The 26,677-nt window shown below is 39.5% G+C and overlaps 2 protein-coding genes across 2 annotated transcripts; one reads left to right on the forward strand and one right to left on the reverse strand.

The window, feature by feature from the left end:
- The first annotated feature begins 1,390 nt into the window (after nt 1-1,390).
- Nucleotides 1,391-2,638, forward strand: LOC130726546 (glutathione S-transferase F9-like). Its single transcript, XM_057577829.1, has 3 exons — nt 1,391-1,602; nt 1,706-1,754; nt 1,923-2,638. Exons 1-3 carry the CDS (start codon nt 1,459-1,461, stop codon nt 2,375-2,377), a joined length of 648 nt encoding a protein of 215 aa, XP_057433812.1. The 5' UTR covers nt 1,391-1,458; the 3' UTR covers nt 2,378-2,638.
- An 18,194-nt stretch (nt 2,639-20,832) lies between these two features.
- LOC130725908 (protein JASON) lies at nt 20,833-25,098 on the reverse strand. The gene is made up of 7 exons (XM_057577093.1): nt 24,814-25,098; nt 24,651-24,699; nt 24,492-24,562; nt 22,692-22,900; nt 21,653-22,370; nt 21,488-21,570; nt 20,833-21,155 (listed from the first exon to the last, which is right to left on the reverse strand). The coding sequence occupies exons 1-7, from the start codon at nt 24,928-24,930 to the stop codon at nt 21,047-21,049; spliced, it is 1,356 nt and encodes a 451-aa protein (XP_057433076.1). The 5' UTR covers nt 24,931-25,098; the 3' UTR covers nt 20,833-21,046.
- Between the last annotated feature and the right edge of the window lie 1,579 nt (nt 25,099-26,677).

A 26,677-nucleotide genomic window follows, 5' to 3' on the forward strand; every position in this document is an offset into this window, starting at 1 on the left:
ACAAAAACTATGCCACGCTTCTTTACGCTTTTAAGTGGATGATTAGTGATGAAAAATATAATTATCTTAGTAGGATGTAATCTTTTGCCTACCATTTATTAAAGCCCATATCCCTCCCCTTAGAACAACACTGTTTTGCCAAAGCATTTGCAAAATAGTTCAGTTCTATGTGTAATTTGTAAACACGCCAAAATTATAAAATTCCATACAATAATCCAAAAATTTGATCTCTTGAAAACCGGATCTCTCCTTCTACAAAATTCTTCAAATTTTTCTTCAAATTATATCAAACATCAACATCTAAGCTTTGAAATTTATTTCTTACTCCAAATCGGTCATAAGGCTCTAATTATTTAGATAGATAGAAAATTAGAATAGATGATATAGGTATATAGGTAGAAACAATTTTTTTGCTGTACGCATGGTTTACACTTCTAGATTATTTTTTCTGTTTTGGTTGTGGTCAATTTGGCTACTTCTTTGTTCTTCTTTTTGTATTTGGATTTAGCACACAATTTTATTTTGTTATCTTATATTTTTATCTTTTAGTTTTAATTTAATTAGAATTAATTATATCCTACAAGAGTGTAAAGATCAGTTTTACCTAAACATTAATCATATATCTTACCATCTTGCTTTTTGGTATCGCTCATCACAATAGTCCGATTCTCCGATACACAATATGACGTCTTATAGAATATAAAAAGAGTCTTTCATACAACAAAGAAAATTCAAACTCGTCTTCTTTTTATTTGCTTAATTATATATAGTAAAACAGTGAAACTGAAACGTGATTGGATCTATTTTTACCTAGTACCTACTATGCGTACATGGTACTTCCTCCGTCCCCATATATAAGTCACTTTTTGAGAGTTTTTTTAGTTTCAAAATATAAGTCACTTTATAATACCAATGCAACAATTAATATTTTTTTCCAAACTTACCCTCATATTTAATATGAAAGAAATAATGTAATTTTGAAAAGAAATTAATTTGGAGAGAGAAGTTGATGGGTAATCTAGGAAACTCAATAAAACTTTTTACAAATTTAATGCTAACAACTTTTTTTCTTAATCCTAGAGAATTAGGTAAAAGTGACTTATAAATGGGGACGGAGGGAGTAATTAAACTCATTTAATTTTAATGTGACAAAAAAATAAAACCTAACTAGTCCGTGTAAAATTTATACACTCAACTAATAGGTCACTTCCTTACCGCTTAGTGTGATGAACATGACATGGCACAAAAGATTAGTCTCAAGGCTAATGCTATGAGATAATTTGGTTAACACAAAAAAAAAAAAAAAAAAACTCAAAGAAATTAATAAAAATATATTTACTTATTTGAAGCTCTTCTTTTTCCTCTGCATGGACACTATAAGAGAACAACTTAATTGACAGAGACACACAACCAAGATAAACTCCTGAATCTAGTTGCCTGTTAATTCGAATAGAAAATATGGTAGTGAAGGTATATGGCCCTGCCTATGCTTCCCCTAAACGGGTGATGGTGTGTCTGATTGAGAAGGAAATTGAGTTTGAAACAGTGCCTGTTGATATCTTCAAGAGAGAGCATAAGGATCCTGAATACCTCAAGATTCAGGTTCAGTTTTTTTCATTTGATATACTTCAACTTTATGTTTACCTCACTGGGTTTCAATATATTTTTTCTTTCTTTCATGTAACTGTTTCTCATAAATTCACAGCCTTTTGGAGAGCTTCCAGTTATTCAAGATGGTGATTATACTCTATATGGTTAGCCCCTTAACCCGTTACTATTTTCTGCATTTTTTCCCTTGTGCCATGTAGTCAAGACCTGATGATATTTCTCCATGTGTTCTATGAAAAGTTTTGCACCCCAATTTTACTGCTAAAGTCAAATACCTTATTTTCATACACTGAAATGAAACAATTTTTGTGCAGAATCTCGAGCAATAATCAGATACTATGCAGAGAAGTATAAAAACCAAGGGACAGAATTGCTGGGGAAGACAATAGAAGAAAGGGGTCTTGTGGAGCAATGGCTTGACGTGGAAGCACATAGCTTTCAACCACCAATCCACAACTTAGTTAATCATGTCCTGTTTGCCCCAATTTTGGGTACTCCCTCAGACCCAAAAGTGATTGAAGAGAGTGATGAAAAGCTTGTGAAGGTGCTTGATATATATGAGGAGAGATTGTCAAAGAGCAAGTACTTGGCTGGGGATTTCTTCAGCCTTGCTGATCTGAGCCATCTCTCATTTGGTCACTATTTGGTGAATCAAACTGGGAGAGGGAATTTCGTAAGGGAGAGGAAACATGTTAGTGCTTGGTGGGATGATATAAGCAGCAGACCTTCTTGGCAGAAGGTGCTTCAGCAATACAAGTACCCTGTTTAGCTGCTTAATTTGTTAGGGGATTTTCTAAGCATTCAAACCACCCCCCAATAAGAGATCTAGTTTGAGGGTGACTTCAGTGTTTTCTGTTACCTGCTTGAGAATAAAATAGAGCCTGCAGCCTGCAGCAAGAAACACTATGCAGAGCTCTAGCTTGTTTTTGTATTCTATAATAAGGTGTGAAAGTTTCAAAGTGCCTATTAGGCTATTACATTGTTATTTAAGAATTAAGAAGTCTAAGAGAATCCAAATCCTTTTCATCTAGTTTGGTCTTGTGATTTCTAAAATGCTAGGTGTGGAAGTTAAGCCTTCTATGTCCACAAATGCTGGGCAAACCTAAACTTAATGCTATAAAGCTCCTACAGTACGCGATAAGGGGGCTGGAATCACTTTATAAACCTAATGTAGGCAGTCTAAAATTTGCAAGAGGTTAATTCCACTGTTTAAACTTATGACCGCAAAATCACATGACAACCATTGCGCCTAGGCTGCTCTCCTCGCTAGGGTTCAAAAATCATTTCTGTTTTTTTAATCCTGACTTGCTAAAATGCACCTAACAAACCCTGAGCTGCAAACATCTATCTCTATCTAATTCACAGTAGTACATTCTTTATCAACAGCAAACAAATTTCAAAAGAAATACAATCAACAAACATGAATTAATATACATTGTTCAAATAAAAACAACCAATAATAATTCTTAAAAAATCTTAAGAAATTGCAAATGAAACGAGATTCAAAACATTGAACAAAGCAGGATCAAAATCACTGCAGGGTTTTTTTGTTTTGGAACCTTCAGATAATCATCATCATGAGGTTGAAAGGGTTATCGCGATTGGACGGCGCAGAGAGAGAACGCGAGCAGCGAGGGTGAGGAACAAGATTCAGATTGAAAACTATTTAGAACAAACATCATAGGATTGAATAATGAAACCCCTTTTATGTTTCAGTATGGTTTTGCTATCCACACGCATGTTCGTTCATCCTTGCCGCTTCCATCACGCTCTGTCTCTCACCGCCACGCACTCGAAAGTCGAAACCCTTTGTTGTTCTCGCTCATGTCCTAACCCTCATTTTATATCCACTATTTCTTTTTCATTCACATTATATTATTATACTCCCTCCGTCCCTAATTATAAGCTAAAGTTGTAAAAATCACACTTATTAAGAAAGCCTTAATTGATGCATTGGTTTTCAAAAAAAATGTACAACTTTCTATGTTTACCCCTATTTATGATAACACTTTTTCATCATTGTACTACTAATGGTGGTGCTCCACTACCAATAAATGCAAGGGTGAATATGGAAAGAAATATTAACTTTTGCAAGGTTAGCTTATATTTAGTGACACAAAAAAAGTCTCAATGTTAGCTTATAATTAGGGACGGAGGGAGTATTATGTAACTTTTCTTTTCCATAGATTAACTGAACCAAAAAAAACTGTTCCAAATTTTACACCAAATGAAAATCAGAAATTATCGTTGTTCTGTACAAGGGAAAGCTTACATAAGATAATGACAGAAAGTAAACTCTAGCAGAGCACTCAAAATAGCAAGAAAGTCATAAAATGAATATTCTCATTAATGCTGAAAAGTTAAGTTGTACAAGCTGATGACCTTCCCTTTTATAGAGGGTGAAGTCATGACATGGACTTTTCCTAAATTTGGGCCTAACAATCAGGGCCCAAATCCCAAATCCTTGTACATATAAGACAAATCCAAAGGAATCTTCCAGCTGGCTTGTGGGCCCATCATCTAAGGAAGGGAAAGAAGCTCGTTGTGTCGTCATTCCCGCCACGGCTGTCTTCAATCGTTTGTTGTTCATTTTGGGCGGGCATAATCTTCTTTTATGTCCCGCCCAGTCCACATGCCCCCAAGATATGAGACTCGAGTAACGAGTCGAAATGTCATTATCACGTTACTTAGTAGTCCGCCTCTATTGTTTGTTCGTTCATCGCCGTTTCAGTGTTTATTGATACGACGCCACTTTCATGCTTCGCCACCTTTGTTGCCGTTTTGTAGATAGATCGCCGTTTGTCATAACCGTCAATCACGTCTTTTCAACTGACGCACGTAATCCTTGTTTTCCGGGATTTCGTCATCATTTGCCATGAATGCGGTTGTGCGTCTCGAGGAGTTACACCTTTTTAGTTCATGCCTTTTCAAATTTCAAATCCCACGTCCTTTCACGATCTTCCCCCACTCATTCTCTCTCCTCCTTTTCCCTCTATAGAAACCCCATTTCACTTTTCATTTTTCACTTTCTTGAAACTTTTGTTCTGAAAGCTTTTCACCGCAGCTCTCACTTTCTCTTCTTTGAACTCCGGTGAACCTTCCTTACTCCGGCCGTCGTCATTGCGCGGTGCTCCCCCATCGCCGACGTTCTCCTTTCTCAAATCCACAGTTCTTCTTCTGGTTAGTTCTTCCTCTTTCTTGAGACTCTTCGTTTACTTCTTTTTTTCTTTGACTCTGTTCATCTTCTTTTTTCTTTTGACTCTGTTCATCTTCTTTTTTCTTTGAGTTTGTTCATCTTCTTTTTTCTTTTTATGAAACTGCCTCGCATGTCGTTGCCAAACGCCAGCTTTTATTCCCTAGAACTTTCTTCGCCCTCGACGGAGGAGGAAGATGTTGCTCACACCATAATTGAAATTCACTCCTCGCCTTCTACCCACGACGATTCTGGTCCCGCCGGCTCTGTAGATTCAATTCTCTCCTCTAATAGAGAGTTTTCTTCACCTGAATGGCGCTCAAACGCGCATTTAGTTGACAATAAGTGTCTCTTGCGTTCTATCTGGAGCAGCGTTGGGAGTATTAATTCGCTGCGAATATCTGCCCAAGGGTTCACGAAGATAAACCCCGCCACCTCCAATAATGAAGACCTTCAGTTGAATGTTCTTCCATGTGGCGAGGATGACTGCGTTCTTTTGCGCAAAGAACCAACCGATGACTCGCCTGATTTCTTTTTTGTTTATGGTTATTTCTTCTTAGACTTGAATATCAAACTTCCCTTCTCGCCCTTTATATGTCACGTTCTTTCTTTTCTGAATGTGGCGCCTTGTCAACTCCAACCCAACGCCTGGGGTTTTATCCGCTGCTTTGAAATTCTTTGTGAACACTTGAGTTTCACTCCGACCTATCATTTGTTCTTCCTTTTCTATAAGTCAGTCACCACTAAACCTACTTCTGTGAAATAGGTTCCCCTTTTAGCCCGTAAGAACATGAGTCGGTTCACCGCCCTTAAAAGCCATTACAAAGTATGGCAGAAAAAATATTTCAAAGTTATGGAGTCGCCCGAAATAAAGAACTTGTTCCGAGATTCCGACAATAACCCTCTCTTCCCTTTTTACTGGACAAAAAACCCTCGCCGAAAAATATCCGTTTCATACGACGCCTTGGACGAATCTGAGCAAGGCATCGCCGATTACCTTCGCACACTACCAGTAATCTCTGGTCATGACTTGATTGAGGCGTCGAAATCCGGCACTTTAAATCAATTTTTTAGTAAGTTTACAATCTTTGCACATAATCTGTTTTTCTTTTTGTTCATGTATCTCGCCTAATTGGTGCTTTCCATGCAGCTACGATGGGAAAAAGCAAGGTTGACGCGAACCCGATCAAGATGAAGGAATACCTCGCCCAGTCTGCTGCGGCGGCGAAGAAGAGGGCCGCCGACACTGAGCAAAAGAAGAAGAATGACGGTGCTTCGGGTTCTGACAACGTCAGGGACCCAAAGCGCCAAAATACTTCAAGCGCTGCTGGCGGCAAACCTCTTCACCAGTCCACCCTCGATCCAGCCGGTTTAACTTCCAAAAGTCATCCGGCGGAGAAAAAGAAGGGAAATGACAACATCCCGCCGCCCCGCCAAGATTCAAGCATTATCAACCGCCCGCAAACTCCGTACAACCAAGCTGGCCCTAGCTCAGCCATTGGTGGCGAGGCTTCGCCCCCTCTGCTGAGTTTATCTGATCCTCACTTCAACGGGTTGGACTTCATGACCCGTACTTTTGACAACCGGATCCACAAGGATGTTTCCGGTCAGGGCCCCCCCAACATTGCTTCTGTGGCGATCCATCACGCCCTTTCCGCCGCCAGCACTGTGGCGGGGATGGCTCAGTGTGTGAAGGAGTTGATTTCAACCAAGAACCGTTTTGAGAAGAAGGCAGCCGATTACAAGACTGCATATGAGCGAGCTAAGGCTGATGCTGAGACTGCCAACAAGAAGCTGAAATCTGCTAAGGAGAAGTGTGCTAAGTTGACTGATGACTTGGCGGCTTCGGACCTGCTTCTTCAAAAGACCAAGTCTCTGAAAGAAGCCATCAACGACAAACATACTGCTGTTCAGGCTAAGTGTCAAAAGCTGGAAAAGAAGTATGATCGTCTGAATGCTTCAATTTTAGGGCGCGCCTCCCTCCAATTTGCTCAAGGCTCTGGCGGCCAAAGAGCAGATAAGTGTGGTTGAGCCAGGCTTTGATCTTTCCCGCATTGGCTATTTGAAGGACATTAAGGATGACCAAGTGGTTGGCGAGGATGACGTTAGCCTTGATCTCCTTCCGCAATTTGATGATGAAAGTGAGCCTGAAGAAGAAGAAGATGGCGAAAATGGAGATGGCCAGAACCAGGGCGAGGACCAAGGAAAGGAAGATCCTCAAGCTGTTGCAAGCCAGGGAAACAGCGCCAATAACGAGAACGTAGCTTGAATTTATTCTGTTGTTTTTATTTTGTTAAGTTTAAATTTTAGCTTTGGGCCTTGCCCTTTTTTGTTCCTTGTTGTTTTAAATTATGTATGGGCTTCGCCCCTTTATCTTTTTTCAATATGACTTGTTTAATTTCAATCGTTGTTACTTTTAAGTTGTTGTTTACTAAACTGTTCTTTTCATTTGGCTTCATATACTTTAGCCAATTTTTCAACGTGGCTTGGTTTCTAGTGGCCACTAGAATTGCCAAGGCTTTTAACATTTGATGGCGATACTTTCTTATTCCGAAAGGTTTCCTCGCGGTATTGTATACCTTGATACGATTTGCACTGCATAAAACTCGTAATATAAATCAAAAGATAAGCAATACTGTTGAAATGATCTTTTCATTACTTTTCATATATGGAAACAATTGTTCCTTCATTCTTACATATACCGCCTCATTAAAAACCTTTCCGAAGAAAGGGAAAAAGAGTGCGGCTTCATTCACCTTTGTTGTTTCTTTTAACTAAAATACTGTTTCAGGTGGGAGGCGTTCCATGTGCGTGGAACCTTTTGACCGTTAAGTTGTTCCAATTTATACGCTCCGCCTCCTACATCGCCTATAATCCTGTAAGGCCCGCCCCAGTTGGGCGACAGTTTGTTGTGTTTGTCAGGTATGGTATTTTTTCGGAGCACTAAGTCTCCCACCCTCATCTTCCTTGGCACCACTTTTGTTGAAAATTTTCTAGCAACCTTCACCTTTCCCGCCTCATTTCTTATATGCGCCTCCCGTTGTTCTTTAGGCAGCATAACTAGGCTTGCTATCAGATTTTCTCCGTTGTCATTCTCATTAAACCGAGCCACTCGCCAACTTTGGTTTTCTATTTCCACTGGGAGCATGGCGTCAGTTCCATAAGTTAAACGATACGGGGTTTCTTTTGTGCTTGACTGTTCAGTGGTGTTATATGCCCAAAGAACGCCTGGTAGTTCCTCCGCCCAAAGCCCTTTTGCTTCATCCAGCTTCTTTTTTAAGCCTTTCAAAATAACTTTGTTGGCTGACTCGGCCTGTCCATTGGTTTGTGGGTGTTCTACCGAGGCAAATCTCATTTCAATTCCCATTTCTGCGCAAAATTCCCGGGTGACATTACTTGTAAATTGGGTACCATTGTCCATTACCAAAGCCATGGGAACCCCGAATCTGCACACAATTCTTCGTCACAGGAAATTCCTGATCTTGGCTGCCGTGATAGTCGCCACTGCTTCAGCTTCTATCCATTTGGTGAAGTAATCAACCTCCACGATAATATACTTCATTTGCGCCTTCACTACTGGGAATGGTCCCAAAATGTCAGTCCCCCACATAGCAAATGGCCAAGGCGCCATCATGGTGGCTAATTCCTCCGGCGGAGCCTTATGCAAGTCAGAAAAGACTTGACATTTTTCACATTTCTTAACATATTCCAGACAGTCCTTCTTCATTGTGGGCCAGTAGAAGCCTGCTCTCAAAACCTTTACTGCCAAGGATCGCCCACCAATATGACTGGCATACTCCTTTGTGGACTTCCGCCATTATTCCCGGGGCATCCTTGGTGTCAACACACTTCAGCATAGGTGATAAGTGCAATTTTTACGTGTTTTTCATTATCATTATAGACACTTATTTGACTAGTATGCTTGCATTGTTGATCATTTTATCCTCAAAGTAGCTTGCTTAGAAAATATTTAGTTTTAGCATAAAAATAATGTAAATATTATGATTTTAATATTTAATGTCTTAATTTTGATGTAGGAGTAAGATGATCACTTGAAGAAGGCTTGAATCTTGAGCAAGAAAATAAAGTGAGGAAAGTTGGCTCAAATTTAGCTTGAGCGGACTGGAAACAGAGATGAAAAATAAGCAAAGGAAAGAGTTCGCTCAAAAGTTGGCTCAAGCCACCACTTTACAGTAGATTTTCAGCATAGTTCGCTTGAGCTAACTTGAGTTAGCTTGAGCGGACTGAAGGCGGTCTTAACTACTTCAGCATGAAGAAAGGTTCGCTCGAGCCAACTTAGCTTGGCTTGAGCCAACTAAGGTCGGCCAGAAATTCTATAAAAGGCCAGACCCCGAAATTTCCAGGATCTCTTCCATATCTCTTCCATATCTCTTCCATCTCTCTTCCATTTTTTCCTCCCTAAACATTCATAGGAGGCTGGGCTTCATGGGGGAAGGGTCCCTGGGTCTAGGATTGAAAGATTGAAGCTCCGGAGCGTGGCGGCGACCGCCGAAGGACCGTGACAACCTCTCGGAGGCGATGGAAAGCTTGGGAAAGCTTCTATCGCCGTGGATCCTTCGCCGTTCTTCTGGGTTTCATCTTTTCTTCCTTATCCCTTGTACTTGTTGTTTCTATTTTTGTATTTAGGATGTTATAACTTGATGCTTTGATTGTTGTAAACTCTTTTCATGAATGTAAATGATAATCTTTCATGTATGGTGTTTCTTTCTATGCTTCATGCTTCTAACCAATCAATTGATAATCAAAAGAGTTCACTAATTTATAAATAGATCGGAAGGTTGATATGAATTAGTGTATGCTTAGTTCAATGAAGGTAAAACACCTATGTCTTAGGTCACAATTTGTGTGTTAAAGTTTTGATTTATGTGCTTCAAGTATCACTGATTTGCGTTAGATTTCCGAGGACTAGCATGAGATCGGGAGATAAATGCAGGTCCGGTTCAAGAGAGAAACCACTCACTGAACCAATTGTCTTAAGGTGAGAATATCTTAGGTAAGAGCAATAGTGAATTTCCACGTGACAGGTGGGGTTCTGAGTTCTAACAGAAGTTTCCGGGTGAGAACGGAGATTCGCAAGCCTAGAATACCTTTTATTAGGATAGATTGGTCATTGGGAATGTCTTTGAGAGAGAACTTGAGTTATATTATTCCTTTTGGGTTTTCTAGATGGTAAGGGATTACGTCAAGGAATTCCAACTGATAGATTCACCTAGGCTAGGGATAGTTAGGTGGATAGCTCTCGGCATCATAAGTGAAATGAACCATTACATAAGTGTTTGAGTTGAAAACAATCAAAGGACTAGGTGACGACATATCTAAATACATTTTCTTCTTTGTTACCTCAGTAAACCTTCTTTTACTGCTTTCATTTATATTCAAAAACAACAAAAACAATTTTATCAAACATATTCTCATCTGCTCAAATCAATATTTAGCTCGTGGAACCAATGTTCACACAATCCCTGAGGACGATAAACCCGTATCTGCTTTGCTATGCTTGAATCATAAGGGTTTAGTTCCAAAGCAGTACTAACAAGGAAAAAACCTTTATCAAATTTGGCGCCGTTGCCGGGGATTGTGTTTGTAATGTTGGTGAAGCTAGTGGAATGTTAATTTGAGTTGTAAAAAAGGTAAATAGTGTACATATTCTATGTTTTGTTCTTATGTGTCAATTTCACTGATTTGTTCTTGTTATTAATGCTTGTTGTAGCCTGATCACCTATAACATGATTTGAGAATTGAAATTCTGTGAATCTGACCTAGAATGAATCAGCTAGTGAATCTAATCCTAATTAGGTCATTAGTCATGAAGTGATGATTTTGATACATAAGTGTGTTGTATATATGTGAGTTGTGCATATTTGTTGTTTTCTTATTCTTGTTTCCTTGTTTTTGTTTTAAAATTCCCTAAGGATTCCTCACTTTTGGTTCTTGAATGATCTTTTGCAAGTTTTCATGGTCAAAATCATATTTTGAGTTGTGTGAATCAAGATAGAACCATGAAGTTTCGGAAACCATGAATTTTGGTGTGTTTGTTTTCTATGCTTTTGTGTGCTTTCTGTTTTAATTTGTAGCAATAGTGATTTTGTGAAGTTATGCCAAAACCTGAGTTTTAATGAGCTTCACAAATTTTATTTAGCATATTAAGACTGTTCCATGAGCTTGGATGCAACAAATGTGATAAAATCAAATTTTGGGGGTGTGACTTGTTGAATTTGCATGTGAAATGGAATGTGAATTGGATTATGTGCTTTTGATTCTAACAATCTGCAATTGAGACTTGTCACAGCTCCAAAATAGTGTTTTTCATACATAGGGATGAATGGAAAGCAAGGATGGTAAGTATTGCAAAATTTGAGGTATGAGGTTGTGTTAAAATGGAAGAAATCCATGCCCCTAAGTGAATTTGCTGCATAATTATGCAGGTTGCTCACCAAGGCCTTTGAGTTTTCTCATGTTGGTGTTAGTTTAGTATATTTATGTATTATGTTTTGTGTATTGTTGTTTTGGTTTGTTCAATTTCAAGTTTAGTGCGTTTTAGCACTTTTTGAGTTCATAAGTTGAGGTTTATCTCTTACACTTTAGATTTTGCTTTTGCGGAAAGTGAGCTTAATTGTGCATTTCTAGATGTTCCACAAGTTTCTCATGATATATATAGAGGTTTAAATGAGTTTTGGGGAAAGAAACTTGAGTAAATCAAAATTTAGGGTAGTGAGTTGTGAAAAAGTGGCAAATAGCATGTGAATTGAAGGATCTTGTATTTTTTAAGCTAACAAATTGAAATTAAGATTTGTCACAAGTCCAAAATAGTATTTGAAAGGCTTCTTGATCATTGATGAGCTTGAATTGCGCTTGGAATGAAATTTGAGGGTTAGACTTGTGAAAGATCGGAAAATTCCCCTGCACCCTACTATTTTTCTGCATAATTATGTTTTTCTCTGCATAATTTGCTCAAGCGAGAGCTAGCTTCGCTCAAGCGAAATCCTTGTCTGAAAAATATAGTTTTGCCTCTGTAGAGTCATGGCTTGAACGAGCATGGAGCCAGAATCTCGCTCAAGCGAGAGTGAATTTAGCTCAAGCAAAGTACTTGCCCAGAAAGTGAATTTGTTACTAGAAAAGGTTGGCTCAAGCGAATGTTAAGCGAACTACACACCCAAAAACACTGTTTTGAGTTTTGAAGAGCTAAAAAGGGTGTTGTTTGAATTTTTTCATGCTTAAGCTCATGATTTGATTATTCTTTTCTCTATCTAGTGTTCTAACATGATTTTAAGTGTCTTGAAGGCAGGTTCATGATAATACTTATATTGTTTGGCCTGAGGACAATCCATATTTCTTGGAGGGGGTGAGAGCTTTGATGAGCAACCTTGGATTAAATGCAAAGCATCATGAGGGAGTACTTTTTGTCCTTCTTTCTTTTGTTTTTAATATCTTATTAGCATTTTGGTATATATATTAATTAACACTTTGTGTAGATTTCATCGATAGCTGACTGGTTTTAACTAGCATGGTTAATGAAACATCAATATAATTGCATGATACGCTTTTAAATGCAATTTGAATTGTTTGATTCCTTGATTTAATTGGTGTTTGCACTCAGAGATAGCATGATTTGATATGATTGTATGATTCACATGAAATTCATAGGCATAACATGAAATTTTTTGAAAATCAGGGAATGCTTTGAATCCAAACCAATATGAGGGAGTGTTCCTAAACACTTGTGAGCTGAGAGATTCTTCATTGTGTTGCATGATTGGTTTTGTTTGAGTATCTGATTATCATTGTTGTATGCAATTTCTTGGAAATGATCAAGGCAAATTTTGTTCCATATATACAGCCACTTAGCCATATAGCCTACCATTTACATGTTAATTCCATTGTTAGCCCTTTTGAGCCTGGAAAAGAATATTGTTTTGATTTGTTCTTGTTTATAACCTTGAGCCTTAAAAGAAAAACAATGATCTCTCCTAAGTTGAATGGGTTAAGAGAGCACTTGTTCATGATATGGTTGTATTCAAGTTGGGGAGAGAAGGATAATAGTGTTATTTTTGTGCGGTTTGTGTATCAATCTGTTTGTACATACTTGAAAGTGAAAACAAAAAGATGAAAAAGGAGAAAAAGAGAATTAAAAAAAAAAGATAGATTGATGAAAAGGGTGAAAAGAAAAGAAAAGAGTGGTGAATGAGAGAGTTGGTAAAAGCACTAGAGTAATTTATCATTTATGGTTAGTTTGAACTATAATTGCTCTCTTAGCTTGTTGAGTACCTTGCATATCCAGAAAAACCAATTTTCTTTGAAGCCTAACCACATTACAACCCTTAAAGACCTTAGAGATCCTTGATTGAACATGCAGCCTTGATAACTGCGGAGACGGATAACAAAATTGATTTATGTGATTCAGTGAGTGAACTGAGTGAAACACTCGCCTTACTTTGAACATAATGAAATGCTGAGTGAATGAGTATCCCTGGTTGGAAAGGAATGAATTGTATGTTTATTGATTTTCATAGTGGATGTGCATTTGTATCATTGTTGTGTTTTTCTTTTGTGGGCATCACATTTCTAATTTTGGATCCTTCAATTTAAAATCTTAAGAAATCTTGCAATTTGAGCTTTTGAGGATTCAAAGACCATGCCTGTTGAATGAAAGTCATGACCTTTTGTTTGAGGACAAACAAAGTGTTAAGTTGGGGGGAGTTGATAAGTGCAATTTTTACGTGTTTTTCATTATCATTATAGACACTTATTTGACTAGTATGCTTGCATTGTTGATCATTTTATCCTCAAAGTAGCTTGCTTAGAAAATATTTAGTTTTAGCATAAAAATAATGTAAATATTATGCTTTTAATATTTAATGTCTTAATTTTGATGTAGGAGTAAGATGATCACTTGAAGAAGGCTTGAATCTTGAGCAAGAAAATAAAGTGAGGAAAGTTGGCTCAAATTTAGCTTGAGCGGACTGGAAACAGAGATGAAAAATAAGCAAAGGAAAGAGTTCGCTCAAAAGTTGGCTCAAGCCACCACTTTACAGTAGATTTTCAGCATAGTTCGCTTGAGCTAACTTGAGTTAGCTTGAGCGGACTGAAGGCGGTCTTAACTACTTCAGCATGAAGAAAGGTTCGCTCGAGCCAACTTAGCTTGGCTTGAGCCAACTAAGGTCGGCCAGAAATTCTATAAAAGGCCAGACCCCGAAATTTCCAGGATCTCTTCCATATCTCTTCCATCTCTCTTCCATTTTTTCCTCCCTAAACATTCATAGGAGGCTGGGCTTCATGGGGGAAGGGTCCCTGGGTCTAGGATTGAAAAATTGAAGCTCCGGAGCGTGGCGGCGACCGCCGAAGGACCGTGACAACCTCTCGGAGGCGATGGAAAGCTTGGGAAAGCTTCTATCGCCGTGGATCCTTCGCCGTTCTTCTGGGTTTCATCTTTTCTTCCTTATCCCTTGTACTTGTTGTTTCTATTTTTGTATTTAGGATGTTATAACTTGATGCTTTGATTGTTGTAAACTCTTTTCATGAATGTAAATGATAATCTTTCATGTATGGTGTTTCTTTCTATGCTTCATGCTTCTAACCAATCAATTGATAATCAAAAGAGTTCACTAATTTATAAATAGATCGGAAGGTTGATATGAATTAGTGTATGCTTAGTTCAATGAAGGTAAAACACCTATGTCTTAGGTCACAATTTGTGTGTTAAAGTTTTGATTTATGTGCTTCAAGTATCACTGATTTGCGTTAGATTTCCGAGGACTAGCATGAGATCGGGAAATAAATGCAGGTCCGGTTCAAGAGAGAAACCACTCACTGAACCAATTGTCTTAAGGTGAGAATATCTTAGGTAAGAGCAATAGTGAATTTCCACGTGACAGGTGGGGTTCTGAGTTCTAACAGAAGTTTCCGGGTGAGAACGGAGATTCGCAAGCCTAGAATACCTTGTATTAGGATAGATTGGTCATTGGGAATGTCTTTGAGAGAGAACTTGAGTTATATTATTCCTTTTGGGTTTTCTAGATGGTAAGGGATTACGTCAAGGAATTCCAACTGATAGATTCACCTAGGCTAGGGATAGTTAGGTGGATAGCTCTCGGCATCATAAGTGAAATGAACCATTACATAAGTGTTTGAGTTGAAAACAATCAAAGGACTAGGTGACGACATATCTAAATACATTTTCTTCTTTGTTACCTCAGTAAACCTTCTTTTACTGCTTTCATTTATATTCAAAAACAACAAAAACAATTTTATCAAACATATTCTCATCTGCTCAAATCAATATTTAGCTCGTGGAACCAATCTTCACACAATCCCTGAGGACGATAAACCCGTATCTGCTTTGCTATGCTTGAATCATAAGGGTTTAGTTCCAAAGCAGTACTAACAAGGAAAAAACCTTTATCAATAGGAGACATAACGCCTCGCCGATATAACTCACCATCTACCAGTGTATAGAAACTGACCTCTCTACATTTTGCTCTTGAGTTCAAATCGTCACCCTGTGGAGGGTTCTGTAGAAAAATCTTGATTGATTCCATCCATGAAGGCTCGCCTTCACTTATTGACTTTACTGTTTTGAGCTTTACTTCCACTAAATCAATACTTGGGCGAGGCAAGGTTTCTTGAATAACTGTTTGGTAGTTGCCCAATCGCCCTGTACTTGCCAATTTTGCTAGCACATCAGCCCTCTCATTTTGACCGCTCGGGACATGCTCTATTCTAATGTCTTTGATTTCCATCATTAATCTGCGCACCACTTCCAAGTATTTGGAAAGTTGCGGATCCTTCACCTGATACTCGCCCTTCACCTGTTTAACCACCAACTGTGAATCTCCTTTGATGAATAACTTATGGACTCCTAATTCAATGGCTAGCCTTAAACCGGCGATCAGAGCCTCATATTCAGATTGGTTGTTGCTCGCCTTGAACTCGAATTTTAGAGACTGTTCGATTAACATTTTATCTGGACTTTCAATGGTTATTCCAGCCCCACTTCCAGTGTTGTTGGAGGACCCATCCACAGATAAGACCCATTCTCCTTGAGTCTTCTCGCCTTCCGTGGGTGTTAACTCCGCCACGAAGTCGATCAAACTCTGGATTGTGACTTGGCCCCACGGCTCATATTGTATGCCATACTCTGATAACTCCACTGACCAGCTGACCAATCGTCCTGATAAATCAGGCTTCTGTAATACCTGCCGTAAGGGAACATCAGTTTTAACTTTTACTTGGAAACTTTGGAAATAAGGCCTGAGGCGCCTTGCTGTTTACAAAATTTCCAAAGCCGCCTTTTCAATTTTCTGGTACCGCAACTCCGCCCCCTGCAAAGTATGGCTTACAAAATATATAACCTTCTGCTTATTTCCCTCTTCCTGAAGCAACACTGTACTCACCGCCTTGTCAGTGACTGCTAAATAAAGTATTAAGGGGACGCCTGGCGTTGGCTTGGAGAGTACCGGTAATGTTGCTAATGTTTCTTTTAACTTGGTGAAAGCTTGTTCGCATTCCTCTGTCCACTGAAACTTTGAGTTCTTTTTTAAACATGTGAAAAATGGGGCTGCTTTGTCGCCCGCCATTGGCAAAAAACGTGATAAAGCGGCCATTCGTCCTGTTAGACGTTGCACCTCCTTTACACTTGTTGGGCTTTTCATTTCCAATATCGCCCTCCCCTTATCTGGATTCACTTCTATCCCTCTTGAGGTTAACATAAATCCCAAGAACTTTCCTCCCTGGATCCCAAAGGAGCATTTCTCAGGATTTAACTTCATTTGATATGTTCTTAATTGAGCAAATGCTTCCTCAAGATCGCCGCCATGATCACCAGCCCTGGCGGACTTTACAATCATGTCATCCACATATACCTCCATATTCCTGCCTACTTGTCTTGAGAAAATTTTGTCCATGAGCCGTTGATACGTGGCTCCTGCGTTCTTCAAACCAAAAGGCATTGTCTTGTAACAGTAATTCGCCTGATTAGTCATAAATGCTGTACTTTCTTCATCCGATGGATGCATCATGATTTGATTGTAGCCCGAGTAAGCATCCATGAGACTTAAAAGTTCATTCCCCGACGCTCCATCCACCAGCTTATCAACATTGGGAAGTGGATACGAATCTTTGGGACACACTTTGTTCAAGCTTGTGTAGTCTGTGCACATTCGCCATTTCCCATTGGATTTTTTGACCATCACAACATTGGCGAGCCACGTTGGGTACTGCACCTCACGGATGAAGCGAGCCTTGATTAGTTTCTCATTCTCTAATTGTACTGCCTTATTCTTTTCATCACTCATTCTTCGCCTTAGCTGGATGACTGGGGTCGCCCCTGGTCGAATGGCCAGTTTGTGAGTGATGACATTGGGGTCAATCCCTGGTAAATCATTGATGGTCCACGCAAAGAGATCCAAATTTTCACCCAGGAGGGTGATCAATCTTTCCTCTTGCTCCTTTGTTAAACTGCTGCCAATCTTTAAAAATTTATCCTTAATTTGCACTTGCTTGGTTTCTTCCAGAGGTTGTGGGCGGAAATCATCAGCATCATCTCTTGGATCTAAACTAAATCCCTCTTGTGGAAATATTTCTGTAATTCTGTGACTTTCTTTGGCGGCCTTACGCCCATAGAGCGCCACACTTCTTAAATAACATTCTCTTGCTGCATTTTGGTCCACATGCAATACCCCAACCTTTCCATTGCAGGCTGGATATTTAACAGTCAAATGAGCAGTTGAAATGACCGCACATAGCTTGTTGAGAGTGTCTCGCCCCAAGAGTACATTGTAATTGGCTCTGCACGCCAAGACTAAGTACTTCACTTGAAATTTCTTTACGAACTCTCCTTCGCCAAAGGCAGTTGATATTTCCACATATCCTCGCACAGTGACACGGTCCCCTGTAAATCCTACCAAGGTTCCTTTATACGGCCTCAAGTCTGATTCTTTTAACCCCAGGCGATCAAAGGCATCTCCATAAATGATATCCGCCGAAGATCCCTGGTCTAAAAATACTTTCTTCGTCACATAATTGTTAACTCTGATTGTTACCACAATTGGATCATTGTCATGGGGGATCACATGCGCGAAATCCTGAGGGGTAAATATAATAGGGGAATGATTCACCCAACACTCGCCTTCATTCGCCTCATGTACTGAGTGTACTGCCGCCACATAGCGTTTTCTAGCTTTACTTGAAATTGCACCCCCGCCAAATCCTCCTGCAATAGATGAGCATTCTCCAACAGGATCGCCCAACTCTTCAACTATCTCCTTCCCTTTGCCTTTGTCCCCTTGGGTTATCCTAGCGGCCTCCGGCGTTGTTGTGTCTTTTACAAAATTCGCCAAATGGCCAGCCTTAATCAGGCGATCAATTTCCCGCCTCAAGTTCCAACAATTATCTGTCGTATGCCCCAACGCTTTGTGGTATTCGCACCACCTATTGGTATCCACATTAACTGGCAGCCGTCGTGGTGGCGGCAGATACTGCACAACGTTTGTCTGCCCAACTGCCCTTAAAATGGTACTTAAGGGTGCATTCAACTTAGTAAGTGGGACTGGCGCTGTCGAAGCACCATGCTGACCAGTTGTGGCTGCAGTGGGACCTTGGAAATTTCTGTGCCATGTATTTTGAAAGCCAGGTTTGGAGTTTTGATATGGTCCCGGTCTTGGTACACGGGGGGTTTGCGCTACCCTGGTTTCCTTCCCCGCCTTGGGTTTCTCCTGTGAAACACCGCCAGATTGAGACTGCTTGCGTCCTTCCTCTCTTTCTCATTTCTTCTGATCATCTTGTTCAATCAATATGAATTCCTGAACGCGAGCACGAAGATCCATCATATCTTTCGCCGGCCGCCATGTTAGGTCTCGATTCAAATCTCCTGCCCGAAGGCCATTTTTGAACGATGCCAAGCATACATCCGGGTTATCCTCCTCCAACTGTACCGCCATCTTGCTGAAGTGTGCCATGTAGGTTTTTAATTTCTCGCCTGGTTGCTGATGTATGCTGATAAGATCAAACATTGTTGCTTTTGTGGTTTTATTGGCGGAGAATTGAGTCAGAAACTTAGTAGACAGATCAGTGAAATTATCGATGGAAAAGGGCGGTTGTCGGATGAACCACTGCATCGCCATGCCCTTGAACGTGGAAGGCAATAAGCGACATTTTATCGCATCCGTTGCCCCGCCGATCACCATTTTAGTGTTGAAATACCTCAAGTACTCCATAGGATCAGAGTCGCCCGAAAAGGCGTCTAATGTCATGGTTTGCAGGTGCTTTGGTATGTCCACCTTGGTGATGGCTGGAACAAAAGGTTGAAATTCAACTACGTCCTCCGCCTCCAGACGTTGTCCTTGCTTGAAATCTTGCCTCTGAGTAAGATACTCAACTTGGGCTTGCAACTGCTCGTTTTGGGACTGCACCTTCTGCAAGGTATCTAACATTTGTTGCAAAGCCGCAGGCGTGATACCAGTCACTGTCTCCTGCGCTCTCCGTGGAGCAGTGGTTTTAAGGTCTTCTAAGTTCACGTAGTCAGGCGGCGTTGAAAGCCGTCGAACGCCTGGATCTGATTTAGCGATCAGATCTGAAGGTCTTCCCGGAGCTGCACCAGCGACGCTGGCGACGGCGCCACTGAATGGACCCCCTCCGAGGAAGCTTCCTGCTCTTGCTCGTCCAGTATGGGACGATTGTTGTTCCGTCCGCCGCCGCGGCCGCCGTGTCGACCACCACCGCGCCGGCGATGATCACGTCGACCCACGCCGCATGAACGAGTCTCCATGGCTCGTAACTCCTGCCTTCTGTCACCGGAAGATCTAGGTCAGAGCCACAGACGACGCCAATGTTCTGTACTAGGGAAAGCTTACATAAGATAATGGCAGAAAGTAAACCCTAGCAGAGCACTCAAAATAGCAAGAATGTCATAAAAGGAATATTCTCATTAATGCTGAAAAGTTAAGTTGTACAAGTTGATGACCTTCCCTTTTATAGAGGGTGAAGTCATGACATGGACTTTTCCTAAATTTGGGCCTGACAATCAGGGCCCAAATCCATGTACATATAAGACAAATCCAAATGAATCTTCCAGCTGGCTTGTGGGCCCATCATCTAAGGAAGGGCAAAGAAGCTCGTTGTGTCGTCATTCCCGCCACGGCTGTCTTCAATCGTTTGTTGTTCATTTTGGGCGGGCATAATCTTCTTTTATGTCCCGCCCAGTCCAATTGTAAAAAAAAATTGAGTTTTTTCTAGGAGACAAGTCATGCAAGTAGGGTACGTATAAGTATATAACAATATCAATTTTAATACATCATCATTCAATTTTATACTAATTGAAGAGACTTTACGTTTAATTGAAAAGACTTTACGTTAAGACAAATGTGGTTTTATACACACAATCAGTGGTATAAGCCCACATTTGTTGAAAATGATTAAATGAAGATCATGTAAGAAATAAGCCATATAACCTAATGAATAAAGATTGGTGTGCACCCAAAGGGCGTAGACCAATAGAGACAGATAAGAAGATGAGAGAAATATGCTTATTAAAATAAAATGGGAGAAATAAGTAATGTAATATATTATATGATGTGACCGGAAGAAAGAAATAGAGAGAAAAAAAGAGTGTTCGAATGTGTCTACACTATTTGGTGGTATATGAATTTCAAAAAATTCCTATCATTTCTTATTCTTAGTTCAGATTAAGAGAAAGATCAGATTTCTAGGTAAGACATGTCATATACCTGCGACATCATGCAATAAACTGCTAATTGAATAAGAAGCATTTTGCTTAACCAAAGTTTTATTAATTCTTCCCGTTAATTTTGTATTGTTCATTCATAAAAAAAAATTGTGTTGTTAGGTTATCCTTCTCACTGTTTCTTTTCATACATCTAATAGACAAACAATTTGACACATCAAGTCTATTTTTAGCACTTATCATTAAGATTAACAACATCATAGTTTATACTTTAAGCCCATTTAATTCTCAGACATCGATAAATTAAATTTTTTAACGAATGAAAACCAATCACTACCAAATCCTCAATACCAATTATGTTACCCAATAATTCTCATCAATTATGTACAATGCAAGCTGGCCTGATAGCTCTATATTATCACAAAAATTGAACAATCAACTGCTGGTTCCAATCAATCAGCATGTTGAGCGAATATTCAGACTTAGTTTCCATAAATGCCAAATATCTGTTACACCAGAGAGCACGGTGAGATCAACAACTACAGATATCAGAATGACACCACAGACTGTGGATGAGTTGAAGGTTGCAGCTGAGATAATGCAGTATCACTCTCTTCATTCTCATCAAAAGCAATTGGGTTTCCCAATACGTCCTTCCTGTGAATTAAATAATGAATTGAAATGACGTTATAATCAACCAACTAATTATAAACTAAAAGCGATCTACTTTGTAAATGACTAAATGGTGAAAAGGATATATTCCTTAAGCATATGGGCATTCCATGATAGGTAGTAAAAAAATTGCATCCTAATAACCTCATGCTAAACCCAGTAACTGAATGATACATAGAAACAGACTGTATATCATTCAGTATTTCAGTGTAAAATATGAGCTAAAAACTGCAGCACAAACACCAGCATTGTAATCTCACTTGCATTTTTACAGGACAATAGAGTTCATGTTAAAATCAATGCTTAGATAGGCATACCTTTGAGGGATGAAGCTCTCCTCAGATAATGCCTTCTCTAATCTCTCTTCAAATGGTGTTGCATGCCAGCTCACTTTTTGATCCTGAAAACAATCAAACACTAATTAGGTGCAATATATAAATTTATAACTGTTTAACATTGCAAACAATGATTACAGGTCATACCTCCTTGTACTTATTAGTTGAATTGGGAATGCCATTGCCATCCCACCATTTAGGAGGAGGAACTTGAGAATCTTCATCTTCACTCCAGTGTGCAGCAACCATCCCAATGATGGGCCTGTCAGCAGGGGTTTTGCGGATCTGATTATCAGCAATCTGCATTCTCTTGTTTCTCTCCTCCAGAATGACAGATGCAGGCTTCAACCAAGAAGATAAGCTGTCATCCACCTTCGGTTCATTTTCATTCTTCAACCCTTTTTGTGGTGTAGAAGTTGCATTTTGAGACTGCTCAATTGATTCACTCAGCTTCCACGAAGCTTGCTCAGGGATATAAACATCTTCCTCAGGTACCTTGCTCCGAGAGACATCCTCACATAGGTTGTTGCCAACTCGATACACAAACTGGGACTTAACTCGAGCTCTACCATTTGGTAAGTCTTCTAGTGTTGCAGGGTAAACAGTGCCAGGAGTTTGCATGTCATCAGATAGCTTCATTGGGGTCGGATTTGGTGACTCTGTTTTCTTCATACGCCATCCACCAATGTCAGACGAGTCACAGGATGATATATCAGTATCACATTCAAAACGTACCGACTTGTTCCTCTTCTTAGTGTAGCTGGCTGATGGCCAATGGGAAACAGAAGCTGTATTGTTTTCTGTCCTACTTCTTTCTGTAGACTCAAGAGAGTCACATTGAGAATTATGTGCATTGGAGATACAGCTGAAAATGAAAAAATAAATAAATAACTTCGGTGAATGTATCACTGATGACCAAAAATACATGTGTAAATTCAGTGAATGTCCCACACTACATGCCAATAAAAAAATCTAAAATGAGAAAAATATGAGAATCAGCTTCACCATTTTTTGGATTCTTTACTAGTAATAAGCTGCAGCCATTCATAACAAGGTCATCTTCCCATTGTGCTAAAGAGTAGAGAACGAAATATCCATCTCCGATGAAATTGACTTAAAAGTTGCTTCTCCATGTTCTTTAATATTCAATATCAGAGTAAAAAGAATCAATACAGAGATTAATAACCTGCTTGGTGTGTGTTCTGAAGAATCTATTCTTTTTTCCCATTCTCCATCAAGCTGAACTTTCTCAGCAGATGAACCAAGAAGCCAAGAGTGAAACCTTGAAGGACTGGAATCTTTACCACAAGAAGGTGACACTTTCAGTTTCTGAGATGCTTTCCGAATTTCCGCCGGGGTCCTTGTCAAGGTACCACAAGCTTTGAGAAACTTGGCCTGTAGAAAGAGTTTATCTTATCATATATACAAACCCAATTCACAAGCCATACTTTTTGGTGAATAGGAAAACAATTCTAAGTAGTGGACTTTTACACAGGTGTTTCTTTTTTAAGTTTTAAATAAATCTTAAAAACATCACTCATTATAAACAGAATATACTTTGTGCAACTTCAAAAACAAATTAAGGAAAAACTATATCAGGACTTTTTTTTTCCCACAGCAAGGCATCGGCCATTTTAGAAGATCTAATTGCTGAAATTACGAAGGTTTTTGTGCCTGAACTGCCATGCTTTAGCAATCATATGACTATAGTAGATACATGGTTCATACATGACATATCAGGAATACATCCCATCATTGAACTCACATAATATATGATATCGTCACCACTCACCACCACCAGAAAATTGCAAACTTCATGACAAATGTTTTTTTTTAGAGGCAAACTTCATGACAAATGTAGTCAAGGGTATGGAGTATGCACCAAATAATGAGCCAGCAGACTTATACACAACAATATTTGCTAATTTATCATTAAATAAATTCATTTGTTTTATCAAAAAGTTATCCTCTAAATTAGGAAAAGTGCAAACAAATAGTAGCAAAGTGACAAGAATCGAGAATGCAGCAAGGTTTGGGGTGCGTGACCAACATGTTATTCCTTTCGTCCAGCATAGCTTATAAACACTTGATAAATATCTCACTGTCTACAATTAAAATGACCAAAACTTCAACTGAGCTAATGCATTTATAAAAACAATATATGCTGTGACTAGGAGACCATCACCAGATAGAAGGCAGTATTCTGTGCCCACTGTTTCCAGACATGCTGCTGTTATGTAAGTTAAGATCATCTATAAGTCATCTAGTAGCCCGAATCTTGGGGTAAAATAAAAGTGTAAAATTCAGGGCCAAGGCTTGCTTAGTGGCAATTGTCACCTAGTGAACTAACTACTAAGTCAAAGCATTTCAGATTATTATAAAAGCTAGAGCTGTTACTGCCTATCCATGCAAACATAACTGAGAATACGGTTTAAACCTCACTTCACCTCAATTTAAAATTATAGATTCCATCATGTTCCATACTTTGAGAATATGAGTTATCCATATAGAGCTACTTCCAAACAATGTAGCAAAAGCGATCGACAACAAAGGATCCAAAGTCAAATATAACGATTCCTACCTAAGTAACCATCAGTCAGAATTGAAAAATAAAAAAGGCCCGCTTCGTGCCCTAATTCTGACCATTCCCAATTGTTTTATGAATGTTCTATATAACACAATGTATATCAGATAATGTACACATCGCAAATTGCTCTTAGTTACTTCTCTAGCCCTCTCAATTTGTCCTCATTTCATCTATAAAACTCCATAAAGTTCGACTAAAATCGCAATCACAACTACTAGACCTATCCAGCATATCGAAGCCAAATATGAAATATCGCAAAGCATAATTCTCACTATAAAAATCAAACATATTCCCTTCCCATCATGAGAACAGAAAGAGTCCAAAATGTAAGAAACTAATAAAAACAGCTAAACATCTAAGAAAAAACCACACAACAAACAATTGCAGCTGCTATGTTACCTCATCTTCAAGCCCTATGGCATCAAAATTCTTCGCGTCGCCCTCGCGCCGCGTAGAGTTGTCTTCCCTCTCTTTTCAAAATTGAAAGCACAAGATTAGTGGACACAGTAGGAGAATGTAACACTAGAACTATGAATTAGAAGATAGAATTTAATTTACCTTCTGATAGAAACAAACTTGACAATCGATTTCGAGAACCCGCAATATCCTGGTTTGTTCAAATCAAAACCCTCACATCATCACAAATAAAAAAAAATTTAAAAAAAATGTAAAACTCTCCTAAAATCAGCTGAATGAAAGAAGTATGATCGGTGTTAGTTACGTTGTTGGAACGAGAAGGCACGGCGGCGGTGGTGGTGGTGGGAAGGTGGCGGTTACGGTTACGGTTGCGGTTGCGATTGTCATCAGTAGTTCTGAAGCAAGCGAAGAAGCAACCCATGAAGGAGGAGGATCGGAAGAGAAAGGTGAAAATGAAACCTAACCAACGCAACGCATATCATTGAAGAGGACCCAGTGGTAGTAACAGGTGAGGTACAATACAAAAGGTAACGTTCTTTTTCTCTCTCTCTCTCACTCTCTTTTGTTGTTTTTTATTTTTTTGGTTTCGAATGGAGACAGAGTCAGAGTGTGTGAGGTGCGAGTGCGGCGTCGATTTGAAATTTGAACTAACGGAGGGAGGGAATGGAATTGCGATACGACACAACCACTCGCTTGGCGTCGGCTGTGAGTTTTAAACTCGCTACTGGGGGAGGACACGTGGATTAAGTGCCGGCTAGACGGGGTGGTTGGCGGCGGCGCGTGTGTTTGATATAATAATGATTTTTTCGTAGTTTCTATCGGTAACACTGTGCTTGGTCAACCGGATGAGTGTCCTATTGCTTTCTCTGTTCGGACATATCTTGTCATTTAAATAATATTTTATCATTTTATTATTTTTTTAGTATGCAATCCGGTATATATATCTTCCTTCAGCAATTATGAGACTTATTTTTTTAGTTACGAAACCAATTCGCTTTCGAGGTTTTTAGATCAAAGTGGACGCATTGTTCAGTGATTAAATTCTTGACTAAATACGAAAAATGTTGGGGAGATAGGAGAATCTAAGGCATTGGGTGGGATCTGGTCAGATGCTTCCTAGATCCAAAGTCCACTCAAATAAAGAAAGGCGCGGTTTAGACACACCCCTTCAGCCGCCAGAGTAGAGACATGACGAGCCATAAAGAAACTTCATGCACGATGTCATGTAGATTGGTAAAAGGCTTCCTAGATCCAAGGCCGGCTCAAACAAAACATAAGCGCTTAAGGTGGGTCATCATCCTCCAAATGGCGCCCCTTTGGGTCGTGGCTAGTGAGGAATTCATGCAAGAAGTTAAGACCGGGTGACGTGGGTTCTGGAGCCATACTCTCTGCCACTAAGGCCCTATGGACAACTATTACATGATCAAGTAAATTCTTATGTCATTAGGTTCATGTAATGAGGCGAGTCACTCCGCTTTGTTATAGGATCGACTCGCCCACACCCTCTCACCTTGAGCGTTTATCGCTAAGGTCTTAGGCCTACCAATATTAGTGATTCACTTATGTATTGCTTATAGCGTACTTCCTCCGTTCCTATTTAACTGTTTACTTTGAGGGAAGACACACATATTAAGAGTGTCATTAATTTTGTTGATTTTTAGAAAAAGTGAGGATTATTTTTCTATTTTATCCTTTAAAGTATGTGTTATCTGTTGTAATAATGACTCAAGTAGTAATAATTACATAGTGTTCCAAAATGACAAGTGTGTTGATTTTGCATTGAATGGATTTGAAACAAGTCCCACATAGAAAGTGGAGCAACTTTTCAAAGCATTTATATATCATTAAATGCCAACCATTCAACAAAGGGACAAAGAGAGGATATAGTGTCACATGTGCATAGTTTGGTGGTCCCAAACTTTTATGTCACATGTTCCACTCACACCAACCCTCGCCGGTGTCGCCACCGGCGTGGGCGTAGAGGCGCTAGTGGCGGCTTGTAGACGGCACGACACTTGAGCACGACGCATCGACGGCGACGGCAACGCGGTTGCCGTAAAGTCCGTTTGTTTTGCTCGTTTTTGAATTCGGATTTTTGCAACTAGTGGTAACAGACACATCTGTTGGTAACAGATACAATTTATGAAGGGTCGCAACCTTATACATTG

This window comes from Lotus japonicus, chromosome 6 (genome assembly GCF_012489685.1).
Source record: "Lotus japonicus ecotype B-129 chromosome 6, LjGifu_v1.2".
NCBI classification, from domain to species: Eukaryota; Viridiplantae; Streptophyta; class Magnoliopsida; order Fabales; family Fabaceae; genus Lotus; species Lotus japonicus.